At 35.1% G+C, this 19,413-nt stretch overlaps 1 protein-coding gene across 1 annotated transcript in view; it reads left to right on the top strand.

The window, feature by feature from the left end:
- The first annotated feature begins 6,712 nt into the window (after nt 1-6,712).
- The window catches only part of LOC106459815, a 34,162-nt gene continuing 21,461 nt past the window's right edge, over nt 6,713-19,413 (top strand). Inside the window, exons 1-3 of the mRNA XM_022386362.1 lie at nt 6,713-6,977; nt 13,521-13,638; nt 17,147-17,416. Coding sequence (XP_022242070.1) covers nt 13,554-13,638; nt 17,147-17,416 — 355 coding nt within the window. The 5' untranslated portion in view covers nt 6,713-6,977; nt 13,521-13,553. The remainder of the gene's footprint in view (nt 6,978-13,520; nt 13,639-17,146; nt 17,417-19,413) is intronic.

Here is a 19,413-nt window from a genome sequence, read left to right on the forward strand (position 1 = left end):
AAACGCACACGTGGTTCATTATGTATGATTCTTCCACACGACTTGAAATTATTGAATCAGTAATAAGCGTAATTAACTTCAAACAAACGAAAACGAGTATTTCGCTTTCGGGGTCATTAAAAACTGGTTGATGGACAGCGCTCGGACGTTATTAAAGACCTCTACTATTCGATCTGACAAGAGTAGCTCAAGAGTTAGCGGTGGGTGTATTTTTACTAGCTGTGGCTTATCATGTCAATATTAGAGATTTGCACACCCAGATAACGCTTGTGTAAATTTCCGAAACGAACAATTAGCTACCAACTTGCTATAAAAACTGTTTGAAAGTTTTAACATATACGCTACTATTCAGCATGCTAACTTAAGTTTACATATAATTATAAAATTTCACCCTGTCACTATAAGTCTCAACGGAAAACCAAGAGTGGGTGAAGATACTTGAGGGTCAACTGAAACATGATCAAGATTGAGAAAATGTTTCTTTATTCGTGCTCATATATGTTTCATTAGAAAATAATAATAATATTTATTATTTGGTTTGTACTTGTTGAATTTCGCGCAAAGCTACACGAGAGATACCTGCGTTAGCTGTCCCTAATTTAGCAGTGATAGACAAGAGGGAAGACAACTATTTAATACCGACCCACTACCAACTCGTGAGCTACTCTAATTGAATACTGAAATTAGACCGTCACTCTTATAACGCACCCACGACCGCAAAGTGCGAAAAGAAATTTATTTATTTATTAGTAGTAACGGGGCTCGAACCACAGATTCACGGGCCGGCATGCTAACCCCCTGTGTCGTAAAAACGTGATCAAGCTAAAGGAAATGTTTCTTTCTTTTTTGTATTATACGCGTCCTCTGGTGGGTCAGCCGTAAGTTTATGGACTTATAACGCAAACATTTGGGGTTCGATTCCCCATGATGGACAGAATGCAGCTACCCCTTGTTTAGCTTTGTTCTAAGGAAACAACAGCAAAGTATTATATGTTTCTTGTTAGTTAGTTAGTTTTTTTTTCCAGTTCTTTCTGTCTAAGTGTAAGTTCAAATGATGGGTTATCTGCTACATTCAATAAATTATACTTTACTATCTTTCATTCTTTTGAACTGGCTCAGAATTTTTGTCCTTGCATCTTACCTCACATAATTAGTTCATTTTTATAAGCACCAAATATCGTAAAAATTGTCTTACCGAATTCTTAAACATGATCGTTCCTGTTTGTTAATCTGTATATATATATATATATTTTTTAGAACCATGATTTTTAATAATATCAACGAATTGTCATTTCTTCTTCCCAAGATGGTAAGCTTGAACGTTTATAACGCAAAAATTCGGGGTTCGATCTCTGCAGACAACCCCGTTGTGTAGCATTTTGGTTTTAAAACAAAACAGACGCTAACCTTTAGCCTTGGGTCTAAAGTAATTAGGTTCGATAACAGACCCTTGAAATGTGTGAGAGAAATTTGAATTTTCTTTTTCAAGCTTATGAATATTCGTAATTCACACAAATAAACACACACACACAATCGTATATATATATATATCTTTCTTCTGAATCTATAGTTATGATTATCACGGAATGGCATCTTGATAAATTAGTTCAGTGACATTTCCAGCAGAGTCTTGAAAACCTTGTGTTACGGCTACAGTAATGAGGAACGTCAGACAAATTACTTTTTTCTTATAAATCTGTCCGCTATATCCGGCGATCAATGGGTGGAACGTCTTCAAGTGTCGCGCGCTCCTCTTTACTTTCCGATGTTCTCAGTGCAGTGACGTCAGGAGCACAGAGTGAAGTACGAAAGGCGCAGTGTTCCATACGAACTTCTCACGGTTAGTGAACGTCTGCAGACGATAGTAATCGAAGTGTTGTTTTTCTTCTACTCTGAACCATGAAGCTAATCAGATTCGTGGTTAGTTCAGTCAGCGTTTCGTTGATCAGTTATGAATTACGCGTGTGACCATGATGACATCATATATGCCATCCAACAAAAATCGAAGTGAATTCGTTGTGAATATCTCAGGTTCGTGTTAAGTTACGGTATTTGATCTTTAGTGTATAACAAGGCTGTACCTCAGTGATCTTCAATGTATCACACCACGTTAGCTAGTTTTGTCCACTTCCGCGTAGAGAAGAAGTTCAATGACAACATATACGTTTATATAAAAGTATAAGACCAAACACCAACAAAATGTACACTAATATAACACTAATTAATACCAATGTTCTCGCTTATTTCAAAAAGTTCGTCACATAACAGCAAATATTAAGCGCACGAAGTTTCACGAGAGATGTCTTTTTTCGGTTTCAGTAAAATCGTTCTCCGCATCTAATAATAAAAATTTAATTTTACACTGAACACTCTAGATAGCAGTCAATCATGCGTTGTATTAGAAAACAAATTAGCTTGGTATATATATATATATATATGTGTGTGTGTGTGTGTATACTTTGGATATCAAGACATACGGTAGGCTGTCGTGTGGCCAAAACAACCTGCAGGACACACTGTGTGTTATTAACAGGGAGTGATAGTTTAACGATTTTACACTTCCTGTAGCTCGGACTGTGATAATCCAAACTATCACACATTTTCAGTGGATGTGTTATACTGGACCCTTACTTCACATACCAAGCTCCAAGGCAATCCATTAAGAAATACACGAGATATAAAATCTCCAATTTTTATTGAATTTTTTTTCCTTTTTTTTTTCGCACCGAAAGTACGGAAAATTTATTTGATAGAAAAACATACTTAACTTTTATGGATTTTTTTTCAAATTCAGTACACTGATAGATGTTTATAACCTACAATTAACTGTCAAATTTGGTCTAAATATAAGCCACATGTGCAAAGTTATTCAACAAAAACCGCTCAAATTTGTCCAAAATGTTTGCACACGCCTACGCAAAACGTCACGTGAGCTATCGGTCTAAAATTTTTACTGCAGCTTTTCCTAAGAGTAAAGAGGACCCTATTTAGTTTTTGACATTCGGATTAAAGACGGTTGAGTTAGAGCAGCAAACTATAGGACGAAAGGACGTTCAGATACAGAAGTATTGGTTAGGCCAAGCAAATTAGATTAGCAGTTTCTAGCTCAAGTTTTCAAAAGAATCATACCGGTGGACGGTTATTATTTATTGTTCAATGCCAACTTTTAAGCATAAATTTGCTAACTTTTATGAAATTCTCCCAATGAAAGAGCGTTTAGCGTCACGTGATATTAGCCTAAGCAATTAGCTTAAATAATTATGCTTATGTGCCGAGTCCATGCGAGTGATGACACGCAACTATTAATCTAGATTCCATGGCGTTACTATAAAGGAAGTTATTAATACTGTTTTAGAGAGGAAAACTACAACCATATATTTTAAAGAATCTGGTTAGTTCTGTAAAGTATAGTTCTGTTCCGAATAATAGGGTTGCGATCCTAAAGCTAATGCTGGTTACTATCAAGTGTCACTTTCTTACTTACTGTGGTTTGTTGGTGTGTATTGACAAAAAGTTATGATATCTAATCAAAAACATCTTAGGTGTGAAAAAAAAAACTAATAGCAAACTAATGAATAAATATTTGCTGTAAAATACTGATCAATGCTATAAGTGTAGCTACCAGTTTGGCCGCCAATTTTGATTTCATTCCTTTACGGCTGAATATTTTTTTCACACCTAAGATGTTTTGATATTATAATAATAATACACACACACACACATATATATATATATATAATTCACAGGCGTTGAAGCAAGGGGCATTAGGGGGACTAGAATCCCCATCTCCTATACAGGAGGTCCAACACTTACTCCACCCTATAAATTTCGTCAGTTTTAGAAATTCCCCAATTGGATTGAGTTTCTGTTATAAAACATTTCGTAATAAAACATATAGATTTTATTAAACGGAGGAAAGCATCTCGACACCCACCAGTTTTTCTGGTACATTTCTGAAAAACTTGATTCACTTTCAACTTTACCCCCACCCCCATTTCACTTCCGACGCTTGATGAGTTTATGTGTACAATTGTCCTTTATAAAGTTCTATATTTTTAAGTTTAAGTGGTTTTGGTCAAAACTATGCATTGACGTAACTGAAGTAACCAACTTCACTTCGTGTGTGTAACTATACACCTCAAGGATAGATAAAGATATATAGGCTCTGAACTGATGTGTGTGTGTGTGTGTGTGTGTGGTAGAGCTAATTACGTGTATATATGAATTTAATCGAACATCAAACACAAGTTGATGTTAAAGATTATTTGTATCTGGCTTAACTGACGTGAGTTTTGTTTTGAATTTCGCGCAAAGCTACACGAGGGCTATCTGCGCTAGCCGTCCCTAATTTAGCAGTGAAAGTCTAGAGGGAAGGCGGCTAGTCATCACCACCCACCGCGAACTCTGGCAAATAGCCCTCGTGTAGCTTTGCGCGAAATTCAAAAAACAAACAAACGAAACAAAACTATAAATCATTATTAGTCGGCAGATGGAGCTATAAACTTTCTCATTTGTCTGTTTGAAACCAGTATGGACTTCAAGAAATATTTCCTAAAGAAATTTCCATTGTAGATTTTCCACGTCATGTTGTCTATTTCTGAATTTTCAAAATATCCTGAAATGACAAATTAATACAAAACTTTGACTTGTGGGCCTGACATGTTTCCAAAACTTCGCATGGATCTTTTCATAACCTTGAAATCACTTGACCCAAGGTCAAGATATTTCATAATATTTTTAAAACACTTATAAATAATTAACATTTTCTCTGTACAAATCAGATTTTTTAGACAAAGATACTTATCAAGTTTTTATGTATGGGCTGAATTCTTTTCAGCAGGTACTTGTGACTTGTTGGCGATAAATTTCACCAATAAACAAACAGCACACAGTCAAGCTGTTTTAAAATAATATATCAACACAAGTCAAACGTATATACAAATGTTCGTTATACAGTTAATCACCACAGTTGTATCCAGAGCTTTAAATAATTGTCTCTTTTTCTTCAAAATCCACAAGGCTGGTTCAGTTACTTTAGAACACAATTGACAGGACGAATTATTCTTCTCTGCTCTGTTATTACAATACAGTCTGTGATAATTTCACTTTAAAATCACCACTATAACTGTTTGTTATCATAGTTGTATCCAGAGCTTTAAATAATTGTCTCTTTTTTTTTGTAAGTTTAACACTCGCGCTATATAAACTATCTGAATCATAACACTTACATTAAATTTAAATTGAAACAGTCATTGTATACCTAACAATACAAAAGAGTCAGCATTTGATGATTAATTAAAAACGTATACGTTGATCTTGAATATTTCAGAAAACTTAAAAACGCCATAATTTCCATGGATTTACAACGCTAAAACACCGGATTTGGCCTGTGGGGGTCAATGATACATTTACAGACTTACAACGCAAAAACAACGCGGTTGTATTGCATGGATGGAGCACAGATAACCCATTGTGTAGTTTGTGCTAAAAATAACAATAATAATAATAAATCTGGAATATCAAAGTATGCCCCTGGAAATACATGGAATGTAAACTATAACTCGAATAATATCAAGTCTTCCACTTACAGGGTACGGGGTTATAAAAGTAAAACATCATTATATAAGTGAAAGTTCCTAACATAAAATTTTATTTTTGGAGTACATTTGTATACATGTAAATATATGGGCGCGAGTTGGCCCTGTGGTAAAGTTATGGAGTTTGGAGCTGGAGAGCCAGCTTTGAACCCGTGCGATACCAGAAAATTTCTTTCCACTTTAAGCTGTGGGTGCGTTATAACAGTGACAGTGAATTTCTTAGCGTGGGTGGTAGGGTGCTGCTAATTGGGTGGTAGGGTGCTGCTAATTGGCTGCCTAAGGCTCTGGTTAGTAGTTCAGAAATACGGGTGGTAGCAGATAGCCTTATTAGCTTTATCGTAAACTTTTACTTAGAAGTTTTTATTAAGAAATACAAAATATATACAAATACATGTACGTGTAAATGTTACAAAGGCGTGCACGTGACTACACGAAATGTACAAGTAGGTCTTATATAATGTTATACCTGATTTTAACCCGAATTAAATTCTGCAACCATTATTAGTTGGCAGGTGGAGCTAAAAACTCTCTCATTTGTTTGCTTAAAACCAGTAAGGACTCCAAGAAATATTTCCTAGGGAAATTGCCTTTGTAGATTTTCCACGTTATCATTATGTAGATTATCTGCCTGATTTCGTGACAATATTTTCTTTCGTTATCATAATATTAATCCCCGCGCTTACTCATGTAATATGCCGAAGAGCTAATTAACTATTTCATTAGTCTCGGCCCTTTTGTATTGAGCAGGTGCTGGAGATTAGAGATTATCTCAAAATGAAGGGCTTTGCTCATCAGTATGTTTTTATTTAAGCACAAACAAACTAGTAATTTGAGTAATATGGAGTCTCAGGAGTTATTAAACTTTACTATATGATCACGAACCGTTTGTTTAATGTGATGAACTCTGAATCTAGAGGCAATAGACTTCCTATAAAAATCGAACTAGAGGTTCTTTCTCAGAGTAACTCCACTACGATTGGTGGACTAACTTTGAAGTACCATAGAATTTTTTCCTGTAAGTGACTGAGGTGAAATCTTGAGTTGTGCGTGCTCGTCTCGGTTCACGAGTAGCAAGCAGCTCACGAGCTTGGCGTCATTTTCTGGATGAAGGCTTCGCGGCAGTCCCCCCTATAAAACATGGGCAGGTGAAAGATATTGAGAGCAATACATGGTGTCTGCGTTGCTCGAGGTAGTCATTGCCAAGTTCTAACGGGACAAGGACGCTCTAAGGCCAACTGGCATTCCTTCATTCAAGACCGAGCAGCACCTAGCCTAACCAGTTCGCCAGTAAGAAGCTCTAACTTAGTATCTTCCAGTTTGAAAAATTCAGTTACAGTTCCTATCGTTCCTGGAACTCGTAACTACCGAAACGTTGTTGAGGTAAGTGGATTTATATTCCCAAAGTTAAGAAAACAGAATGACTTTTCTATAAAAATAATGTTTATATAAGGACATTTTACTTGTGTGTATGTAATGAGTTTTTTCTCAAAGTGATTAATATTAACTTCGAAAAACTTTACTAAATTATAATTTCAAAAAAACGTAAAAAAGGTCATTTTTTTTTCTGACAATAGACAAAAATAAAATAATTTGTGCATATGAAACGAATTATGCTTAGTTTCCTATACACAGATTTACTCAAAAATATTCGTTTTTTTAAATGTTATTTTATTCAAAAAAATACTTCATTTTTTTTACATTGTTGGGATTACGGCCGAAAACGTCGTTAATAGAAAGAGTACGTAACACATAACTCAGTGCGTTTTAGTCTCTAAAGGTTATTTTGTTTTATTGTGAACTGGACATTTGAAAGTTTTAAGTAGTTTATTACATAACCTCGACTTCCTTACGTTTATGTTCTGGTCTACTTAGCTTATTTTTAATCAACGTCTGTGTCTTACACACATAAATTTACTCGAAAATACGTTGGCTTCCGGCCACAATATTTATAGATACATACTAACCCTGTTACAGTTAACTGTAAGTTCAATGTATTCTTTAATTATCTTTAAAACATTGACAGTTTATTTTTTTACTGTTTACTTCCGTTGTTGCTATATCTATTTGTGGGCCAATATTTTGGAAGTGGAATAAGTGAGAAAATTATTTCTGATGTATACATATCTTATTTCCGTTTTTCATTTCACTACATTTTTAAGGTTCTTATGTTGGAAAGCAAATGCCCCCTTTGCAACTTGGGTTAAGTCTTTGTAATGATAACCGAAGTAAAAACCGTATGATATAGTCTTCACAAAAAAAAAGTAAAAACTATATGAGATGAAAAATATATAGCATATATGTATATAAACCCGAGAATACATTTAATTTAATCCTATACAGTCCTTACCTTTCCTGTAAAACAGTACAGTTGCACAGGAAAGACATCAAAATAGGGGTTAAGGTTTTGGTCGTGGTTGAATATAAATATTACGTGTTGCTCTGTTAACATGTTGAGATTATACCAAACGTCTTTAGTTGCACGTGATTTTTATTTTAATTTTTTTCACAGATAATAACACTAACTAAAAACATTCCACTGGAGATTAGCAGAACTTGTTTTCATTGGTTCTTAGCGGGATTTGTTTTTTTTTTTTTGCTTATTTTGAATTTTGATTCGTTAGATTTTTTCGTAGTTTATATAATGATCAAACGACTTCAATAAATTATCTCTGTACCAAAATCTAAAGATTATTACGCTGCTCTACTTCTATCAATCCTTTAAATAAACAAAATTAAAACAAAAAAAGGTATCGCCATTCTGGTTCTCCTGGAGACAAGTGAGTCTCACATTTCAAAATTAACGTAAATATCAAATAGTTAGTAAGTCAAGTCAGTTATTTACCAAACCTACATTTCATAGTATTACTTCATCTTAAGAAGTGTGGCATTGTTGCTTCAGAATGGACTATTAAGAAATGTGGTACGTGTGACATTGTTGCTTCAGAATAGACAATTAAGAAATGTGTTACGTGTGACATTGTTGCTTCAGAATGGACTATTAAGAAATGTGGTACGTGTGACATTGTTGCTTCAGAATGGACTATTAAGAAATGTGGTACGTGTGACATTGTTGCTTCAGAATAGACTATTAAGAAATGTGGTACGTGTGACATTGTTGCTTCAGAATGGACTAATAAGAAATGTGGTACGTGTGACATTGTTGCTTCAGAATAGACAATTAAGAAATGTGTTACGTGTGACATTGTTGCTTCAGAATGGACTATTAAGAAATGTGGTACGTGTGACATTATTGCTTCAGAATGGACAATTAATAAATGTGGTACGTGTGACATTGTTGCTTCAGAATGGACTAATAAGAAATGTGGTAAGAGAAACTACGTGTCGGTTTACTTAATGAATATAAGAACGGCGAGCCTTTCGACCGTCTACTCTCTGATTCTATTCAATTTCCACAACAAAATGACAGTGTTAACGATTTTCAAATTTCCAGGTTTGTTTTGTTGAATTTGGCGCTAAACTACTCGAGGACTATCTGCGATAATTTTGAAGCGATAGTTGATTGATTGTTTGTAATTAAGCACAAAACTACACAAAGGGCTATCTGTGCTCTGCCCACCACGGGTATCGAAACCCGGTTTCTAGCGTTGTAAGTCCGCAGACATACCGCTTTGCCACTGGGGGGCGAAGCGATAGACTAGAGAGAAGGCAGCTACTCAACACCACCCACCATCAACTCTTGAACTAACTAGTTTTTTACCAACTAAAAGTGGGATTGACCGTAACATTATAACATCCCCACGGCTAATGGGCGAGCATATTCAGTGGGAGTCGAACCTAGGACCCGCAGATTTGAAGGACAATTAAGTATAAGTTCAGCGCTTCAACAGAAACTCGATCATAATATTACTTTAGTTCTTAATGATGTATGTTATATTTACTCACGACGTTCTTTTAATGTATGAGTAAAAAAAAAAGGGTTTGGAAACGATAACTTTAGACCTACGAAATATGTTATTGTTCTAGTTTTATTACATAATTATATTACCTCAACTCAGACTTACCCACAGAAGTTTTGTAAACACCGTTTCTATCTTCTCTGCCATATCGACAATGAAAACCAAACCGCAATACTTTGTATTCTTCATTTAAATAATAGTAATTTTTACTGCGCGCACGCATACAGTCTATCTAAATATTATATGATATTCATACTATTATTTTCGAAAATATGATTAATTCCAGCTTTTTTTTTTTACGTAAATGTTCAAGCCGTCAGGGGTGAGGGTGAACAATCACCAGAATTACGGTTTATTCGTGGATTAACTAAATTATAAGTGCTTATCTGAACAAGCGGAAAAGCATGTTATTTGAGTAAAAAAAAACTTTTCAATAACTTAATTGTAATCGCAATCAAAATATCACTCGCCAACCGCTTGTTTTTATCATTTGTTTTCCGTTCTTTAAAAATAAAATGTGACTAATCTCAAAACTGACGTGTAGAAAAAAAATAGTAAACTGTAAACATCGTTCAGAGATTTCCAACACTGGTGATCCAACGACTTGTTTGTTTGTTTTGAATTTCGCGCAAAGCTACACGAGGGCTATATGCGCTAGCCGTCCCAAATTTAGCAGTGTAAGATTAGAGGGAAGGTAGCTAGTCATCACCACCCACCGCCAACTCTTGGGCTACTCTTTTACCAACCAATAGTGGGATTGACCGTCATTTATAACGCCCCCACGGCTGAAAGAGCGAACATGTTTGGAAACCGCGACCCTCAGATTGCGAGTCGAGTGCCCTAACCACCTGGCCATGCAGGGCCAGATCCAACTACTGACACTTCACAAGACATTCACCTCACAACGCACGCTAGTTTAGTGTACAATGTAATGAATGGTTCTCCTCTAGAGGGCGCTGTCGTACAATGTTTGTGATGACATAACAACTGGCATCTTTAATAATTTTTAAAAAGATGTTTTTTTTTTAATTTTATTTATGCATTAACAATAAACCTTTATATGACGCCATTACCATAAGTATTATCAGCGAGACTTTCACTGTTCGTTCATTCTTAACGTTCTTCCGCTTCGTTTTCTTTCACACTTTGTTTAAGTTACCGTGAACCAAGACCGCCTCCTTGTGAGATTCCTGAAAGAACAAAAAAAAAAAACACCGTACTTGACTATGTCCGTTAGCGCCCCTAGCAAGAAACAACAACAAAAAAGTCCCGGAAACAGAATTATTGGTTGGTTACGCTTTCGTTCGTCAGCCCTGAAATCATACGTTTCAGGTCAGCTGTGACCACTACAAACTGCAATGAGCGCGCGCACTCAGTGCTGATATTCCATCGCTGGTTCTAAGGTCATTTAGTGTTAAATATTAACAGTAAAGCCTCTAGAGTTGTATCTGACTTATTCAACTCATTAGTTTTTTTTATGTAACAGCTAATTACCATTGCTTTTATCCATAAAAAAAGGCAATGAAAAAAAATGCGAAGCTGTAATTTGTCTGTTACATCATAAAAATAAAACAAGTAAAATAGCTTAACTATCCTTCGTACACAACAAAGAAGAAAACGACATGGGGAGTTTACCATCAATTTTTTTTGTTCGTCACTATGACGAACTATGGGACAGATTTCTCATAGTATCTACAGACTTACAATGTTAAAATCCGAGGTTCGATTACCCGCGTTGGACATACCAGATAGCTCAATGTGGCTCAGCTCTAAATCAGTCAAACAAAGAAATTCTTGCAGTATTAACAATTTTCCCTCTACCCGAATTAGATCTTTTGATATTGCGAGGAGTACGGATTCACTTGTGTTGGTATCAGCACGCAACTTAAGAAAATATGAGTGCACTATAAGAGTGACAGTAAAATCGGTCATACACAGTTCAAAACTAGCATTTGCAGTCAGACTAGTATCTTTATTGCAATAATACTTCTTTAAGTACAGGATTTCTAGAATAATACAAAAGGATTCTAATCGCCGACACCGAAGTCCGCTTGTTTTAAGCCTAACATTAATTAAGCCTTTATTAAGTACGGCCTATATTCGATAACGAGATAAATTAACACTGTAACTTGTATCTGTTTTTTTTTTGCTTTTGTTTAGTTAGACCTAAACTTTACCGTACTTAATACTAACAATAAATATTAGACGACCTAAGATTAGACCTTTTTATAAACTTCAGTAAGCTTTTAATATGTTGTTGTAAAAAATTGTTTACTAAAGTATGTTTACATCCCTCTTTTGTTTACATCCGTAGAAATGAAATGCGCACGCATACACGCTTAGATAGTAAGGTGCGTGCGCATTCTAATGACAGAGAAAAAAACTGAGATAAGGGACGGTTATGCGCAGATAACTCTTACGTAGCTTTGCGCGAAAGTTCTGAAACAGTGAAACAACCAACAGAGCTTTAGGCTTAACTTGTATAGAAAAGCACCGAAATGCAAATTCGAAACACTGATTTCATAGCTACAATACACGATGCATTAATTTTAGTAATGTATTAGAATTAAAAATAACTATCAAACTGATTTTAGTTATAAGTTCTAAAGTCCTTAACTCTCACATTGTTAGCTTTGTATAAGAAGTTAAGACTAACCTAGATCTCTCAATCGGCTGAACCTTGTAAGATATTATTGGTTTAACGGCTAGAAATATTGTTAACGGTGAGGGCACGGAACTAAGAAAACAATGCTTTCAAATCTTTATGAAATAGAACTTTAGAGCGGTATATTTAATTAGATATAGTTATTACTAGGTTGATGTTGGTTTATATTTTTGATTTAGGTAGATAGCTTGCTCTAATGAGAAATTGATATTAATATTATTTAAATGCACCTTGTTTAACGCATTTATCCAGTGCAAACACGTTTAAAATGTAGGTTTGATTATTATTATTGTATTTTAACAGATGGAGGCACGGCTGTGATAAACATAACCTGTTACACAGAAAGTTTTATTTATGGAATATGGACAAAATTGAGGAGAATAAAACTCCACTACAACCATTAAAAATATTAATACTCTTATTGAGAAACTTGTACATTTCTGAATATTAGCTCGGAGCAGAATGAGTTGTTTTTTTATTGATAAACTGAAATGGCTTGGGGTAATTTCTTTCTTGCTTCACCTTTCTACAAAAATGATGAAAATGAACGAGTTTTATTACCTACTTTGTATTCCCGTTCTAACCTCACATTTGACAATTTCTACAGAAGAATATTGCTCTGTCTTTGTGACGTCTTTATAAAGAACCAACATACGTTAAACCTCTTATTAAAGGAATATCATCTCGAACCATTATAGAACTTGTATTTGTGTTTTTGTATCTATAGATGCAATTAAGTTAGAGATGGAAGACAATAGCAGAAAACGAGTTAACCAGCATACATAACAACTAAGTTGAAATGCTTGATAATATTGTTGTTTTTCAAGATAACAAAGCAACAGCATCACACCAAAGTCCCTTAATATTTCGGGTGATTTTATTGTGTTATTTAAGTATGATATGGCACTGTATAGGTGCTTAAACTATACATGCACGTTAAATACAAAATATAACTTTACAATTACTAGGTTTATAAGTATATGTGTAAGTGTAATTATTATGTGTGACATGATTGGTACACATTTTCCAACTTAAGAATAAGAATAATGCAAGCATTTTGGAGGCTACATATATTCAACAAGTCGCACGTTCTGGTTTGAAGGACGTATATATAAAGCAACTAAAAAAAAAAAACAAACGATAATGTATATTCTATGCACAATGAAAGATTAATGGAGTTATTGAGTTTTAAACTATTCTTTCTCACACCGTAAACGTAATTATTGAACAGAGTGTTTTAATACATGCCAAAGGCTTAACAAATTGAGTTTACTAAAAGTGTTGCTGTACCAATAAATTAAATGTTTTTAATCGACGTTGTATCTCTTTTTTTTTTTCAAGGGCTAGCAAGTCACAAGACGACAAAAACAGCATATGATTGTTGTCATGGAAACAAGAAGGCTGTCGAAAGGGTCATGTTTCCTGTTAGGAGCACTATCAGTACTGTTTTGTATTGAAGGTAAGTCTAACCCTAACCTTCCATAGTACACATTTGACTCGTTCCGAGGTTTACGAAAATAGCTTATGTAAATATACTAAGTTAAACCAGGCACGTAATATCAGAGTCGTTAACTTAGTAGGCAAATATATAAAAATTGAAGTAAAAAAAAAACAGTAAGAGCAATAATGAGAAGACAAAAAAACTAGTTTAAAACTAGTTTACATTTCACGCTGGGTTCTAGAGTTCTATATATATACACACAAACGCTTTTTGTTTTATATATTCACTGCGTAAGGTTATATGTTTTGTTTTTCACACTCTCTGGATAACATTCTTAGAAGGTATTTATCTTAGTGTTTTTTTTTGTTGTTGGTTTTTTTCTTGATGGCCGAACGACTACTGTGGTAGAACTGATAATACAATTATAATACTCACCTTGTATGTTTAACACCAATCCTCTGCTTCGCTTGCGTTTTGATCGAGAGTGCATGTGAGTTCACTAGGTGGCGCCTGAACAATGTAGGAAGTGGTCAATACATATTTTTGTCAATTAACTTTCAATCATGCATGTCGCTTGGTCAACCAACCACGACATTAATAGAGTTCAACATATCGCTGCGGGGAAAATATATTTTCAATTTCCTTAAACGAACGTCCAGTTACATATGAAAATTACACGTGATATATTTAGCATATTTTAAGGATTAGTACATTATAAAGATGAAATATGCAGAATAGCGTATGCGCGTGACGTGAGGATAAATATGCAACTATTTAGGAATGAGCAAATGGAAAGTTTTTTTTTCGCTGAAATCTGAGTGCTTGTACCGCTCAAAATTAGGTTTCGATACCAGCTGTGAGAAGAGCATAGATAGACAATTATACAGCTTAGCCCTGAACAACAAATTTTTGCTCCCCGGTTGCTCAGTGATAGGTCAAAGGGCTTATAACGCCAAAAATCGGATTTCGATACCCATGGTGGACAAAGCACAAGATAGCCCATTGTGTAGCTTTGCGCTTAATAACAAACTCATGCTATCTCTGAATCGAGACTTTAATGATGATGTTAGAATTACTTGTTTGAAGTTAAGCATGGTTCCATATACATATTAAGGGTGTTTTCTCGATGATTCATATCATAGTTCTTTAAAAGATCGCACATACTCCAGACTTATAGTCTGTGTATGCCCAGTATAACTGTTTTCTAGGAGATGTGCCCAGTATAACTATTTCCTAGGAGATGTGCCCAGTATACCTGTTTCCTAGGAGATGTTCCCAGTATAACTGTTTTCTAGGAGATGTGCCCAGTATAACTGTTTTCTAGGAGATGTGCCCAGTATAACTGTTTTCTAGGAGAAAACAAAATTTGCTTGTATTTTTTTTTTTTTGTAATTTCAGTACGTTTATTTTACCGGAAAAATTGGAGGAAAAAGGAAATATAGTTATTACCCTGTGACTTTACTTGTACCAGTGTTAATATGTGATCACAAAGGAACTTATCAATACTTTAGTGAAAAACGTTTAAATGATTGCGTTACTTTCCACGAGGGGTCAGCTAGCTTTTTCTGTGATAATTTAGCTGAGCACAAGAAACCTTTACAGTTACATTTACTAGCCCCGTGACATTTAAATGGAAGTTTGAAAAGAAGAAACGTATAAAATACTGGTCTCAGCAGATAAGAATTTGTTTCTCAAGTATGTGACGGGTTAATGTTTTAATCTTGCCTTTTTTAGCACAGTCTAAATGACAGCATGTGTTGTGTGTGTGTGTGTGTATATATATATATATATTATTCTGCACCTATGTGTTTACAACAATAAAGGACCTATGCAGGCTAGAAAGAGGAGTTCTATTTGCGTTGTTCAAATAACAGCAAACATCCGGCACTTCTCTGTTTCACGACGTCACCTAGTACGAAATTCAGCACGCTTCCGTATCTGATAAGCATAACCTTAAAGCGTGCACCGAACGAAGTGTTAAACACTTACACGCGTGAATAAAACTGCAACAGTATTAGATGTTGTTTATTAAGCTTTTTAACAAGTTGTCCAAGCTTTACATAAATCTTGTTTTCTTAGCATAGACCCGTGGTTAGCGTACATGTCCAATGTTCGCGTTCTGTTACCGAAAAAAATTGCGATTCGCACTTTGGGACTGTGGGTGCGTTGTAAGGGTGACGGTCAAATTCCGCTGTTAGGTTACACAAGAACAGTGGTGGGTGCTCAAATCTATCAGCTCAAACTTGGAGACGACTAGTTCAGATAGCTCTTGAGCAGTTTTTGCGCGAATATCCGAAAATAAACAAACAAACATAGCTTTTGAGTTTTCTTTTTCCGTACAGTCGTTCTTGGTAACCACATTTAACGTACTTTTCAATCTCTTTTTCACAAAATTCGTAAAGTGTAATATTTACTAACAATCCATTTTAAGCGCTTTGAAAATGTAGTTGTATTTTGTATTCATGACAACTATTCTAAGTTTATCTGCCGCAGTTTCTAATTTTGAACTAGTACCTGAAGGGAGGGCAACACCCTACCATTCACGTTAACCATTCACAGTTTAAAGTGCGGGAATATTCTGTGGTATCGCAAGGATTCAAACCCGGTTCAACAGCTCTGAAATCAAGGGCTTTACTATAAAAGAAAATATTTAAAAGGCATAATTTCTAGAGTTTAGCTTCAAAATATATGTTTATGTTTGAAAAGTATAAAATCACTTAATGTCATTCTTATCTAGCTTTAAACATTTTAAAGTTGTCGCTTGGTTAGTTATTTTTAAATATATATATATATATATAGTCTTTGAGATCTTCTCTTTCTTAAACGATTTTCATTTAATTGATTAGCTTGTGTAGCAATAAGACAAGTTTGGGTTACTTGAAAACGTCATGCGGATGTTCGCGTATCTTTTCAAATATGAAATTAAATCTTAGTAGCGTGTGCATATATTATTGAAAGATTTTTACTTTTAATTGTTAAAACTGACTTCTTTAGAAAACAATGACTGTGTTTAGTAATTAGTTCAAAGGAGAGGAGGGAGATACTTTTATGTAGAGGACCACTGGGACACAACACCACAATAAGCACAACAAAGTAAGGGTTAACTCACGTTAGGCCTACTTGCACTCCCTAACACAGTGTGACTTTGTTGTTGTTAATAAACCGTGAATATATTTTCATGTGGGTACTGTGTTTAGTAATTAGTTCAATTCAGAAGGGGGGGAGAGATATTTTTATGTAGAGGATCACTGGGACACAACACCTCAATAAACACAACAAAGTAAGGGTTAACTCACGTTAGGCCTACTTGCACTCCCTAACACAGTGTGACTTTGTTGTTGTTAATAAACCGTGAATATATTTTCCATGTGGGTACTAAGTGAATTAGTCGAAAGTAAAAACTTAAGTTGATTTTATTAGTTTTCCCATGATTCAGCTATATTGACAGATGATTTTTTTCATCTATAAATTAAATATATCTGTTTAGAAAGGTTAATTTAAAGTTATTCCGTTTGTTTTTCTTCAGCAAGAACTGCATTCGAAAAGCTAACCAACCTGGATTATCCAGGTAACACCTATTATACTATACGAAACCTTTCCCTCTATGAATGCCAAGGCTGGTGTCGGGATGAGGTGGATTGCGTGGCTGCAGTGTTCAGGTTCGTGGTCAACCCACTGACCCCTGTTCAAGATACTATCTGTATGCTACAGAATGAAACGAAGTCAACGCATCTAGCAGTGTTACCACAAAAGAGTACCAATACCTATCATCTAACCAAATTACATATTCGCTCAGGTAGGATTCGCATCATTTTTTTTTATATACCTTCTGTTTTATCCATCGATTGAATTTAAAGTAATTAAATAAATAAACAAATCGCCAAAGAAATAAAGTAAATGTATCTTAATTTGTAAACTGGTAAACTTATTGTTTCAATAATAAAACAACAATCTTCATTAAGTATCTTTTAAAAACATAATTATTGAGTACAAAAACAACAACAACACACAAACAAACGAAATTTAACTACAGATATTATTTGTGACTTCAACCCAAAACTCATTACTTCGTCTATATGTAATGAATATCGGTGATTATTAGCAGTAGCTGAAATCAGGGAAATTTTGAATTGTTTTTGCTGGGTTGAAAACAAAATGTTGGTTCGACTCCTTATATAGTTCTCATGTAAGCCACTAAAATGATTTTAAAAGGAGGGCAAAAAAATTACACACACACACAAAAAAAAAAACATTACACGGCATTTAATAAAACAAAAACTGTTTAAAAAGTGTACAATTTGGACTGAGTAATTTATCAAATAAAGCTGTTTATTTTTCTAATAGTATTTCAATACTGACTCGTGGTCAGCGCCATCAAGTGTCGATCACACTATACTATATCCTAGCAACAAGTATTTACTGTATGGGCCCTGAGACAAAAACGTTCACTTATAATCTTTTATCTGACTTAAACCCCCCATTTCTAGGGGGGGCTCTAGGGGCATGCCCCCCTTAGAAAATGGATGAGAATTTAATGCTACGAGATTGAATCTTAATCCATTTTAACTACAAATACTACATACATACAACGTAATGCATTGAATTAAAAGAAGTAAATTTTAATACATAACTTATAGCTATACATGCCCTTAAAAAAGTTGTCAGGCCATGGCCTTACCGCTTCCTGCGGACCTGGTTATGGTAATTAGAGTAACAAAATGAGAAAATACTATGTGAAATTCGTTGTATTCATGGGAAACGCTGATGGTTGAATTGGAAGAAAATGTTTAAAAAATGTTTTTTGTTTTTTTTACATTATTACATCGTCACTTAGATTTTTCAGCTTTTGACGGGTTTGTAAACGTTTTTTTTTATATACTTGTTTTAACCTTGCACGAATTTCTAAATAATCTCATAAAAACTATTGGTTTTTATATCAAATTATTGTACATTTGGGTTGTTGTTTCTTGTTAAAGTCCATCGCTGGGACAGCGGTAAGTCTACTGATTTACAACGACGCTAAAATCAGCGGTTCGATTCCCCTTGGTAGACACAGCAGATAGCCCGATGTGACTTTGCTTTAGAAAAACACACATTTATTGTTAAGCGTGGAGCTAAACAATGGGCCATCTGAAGTTTCCACCTATCTTGTCAATTGTCCCCCAGTGGTACAATGGTAAGACTAAGAACTTAAACTGCTAAATTCCGGGTTTCGATATCCGTCATGGGCACAGCACAGAAACCCCATAGTGTAGCTTCGTGTGAACTACAAAGAAACTTATCAGTTTTCAGTATAGCCCATAAATCCACATAAGAGCATCTCATCATAGCAAATTGTATCAACAACTTTGACCACAAACTGAAGAAGAAAGGTCCACCTTTCGAAATCGCTTGGGTTATAAAGTATCGTGGCCCGGCATGGCCAGGTGGTTAGGACGCTCGACTTGCAATCTGCGGGTCGCGGGTTCGCATCCCCATCCCACCAAACATGCTCACCCTTTCAGCCGTGGGGGCGTTATAATGTGACGGTCAATCCCACTATTCGTTGATAAAAGAGTAGCCCAAGAGTTGGCGGTGGGTGGTGATGACTAGCTGCCTTCCCTCTAGTTTTACACTGTTAAATTAGGGACGGCTAGCCCAGATAGCCCTCGTGTAGCTAATTAGAAAAAAAAAAAAACAGTTTTCAAAAGTAGTAAAAAACGGTACTTGCGCTTTAGTTTGTTTGTTTGTTTTTTGGAATTTCGCGCAAAGCTACACGAGGGCTATCTGCGCTAGCCGTCCCTAATTTAACAG

This window comes from Limulus polyphemus, unplaced genomic scaffold, assembly GCF_000517525.1.
Source record: "Limulus polyphemus unplaced genomic scaffold, Limulus_polyphemus-2.1.2 Scaffold664, whole genome shotgun sequence".
Classification (NCBI taxonomy): Eukaryota; Metazoa; Arthropoda; class Merostomata; order Xiphosura; family Limulidae; genus Limulus; species Limulus polyphemus.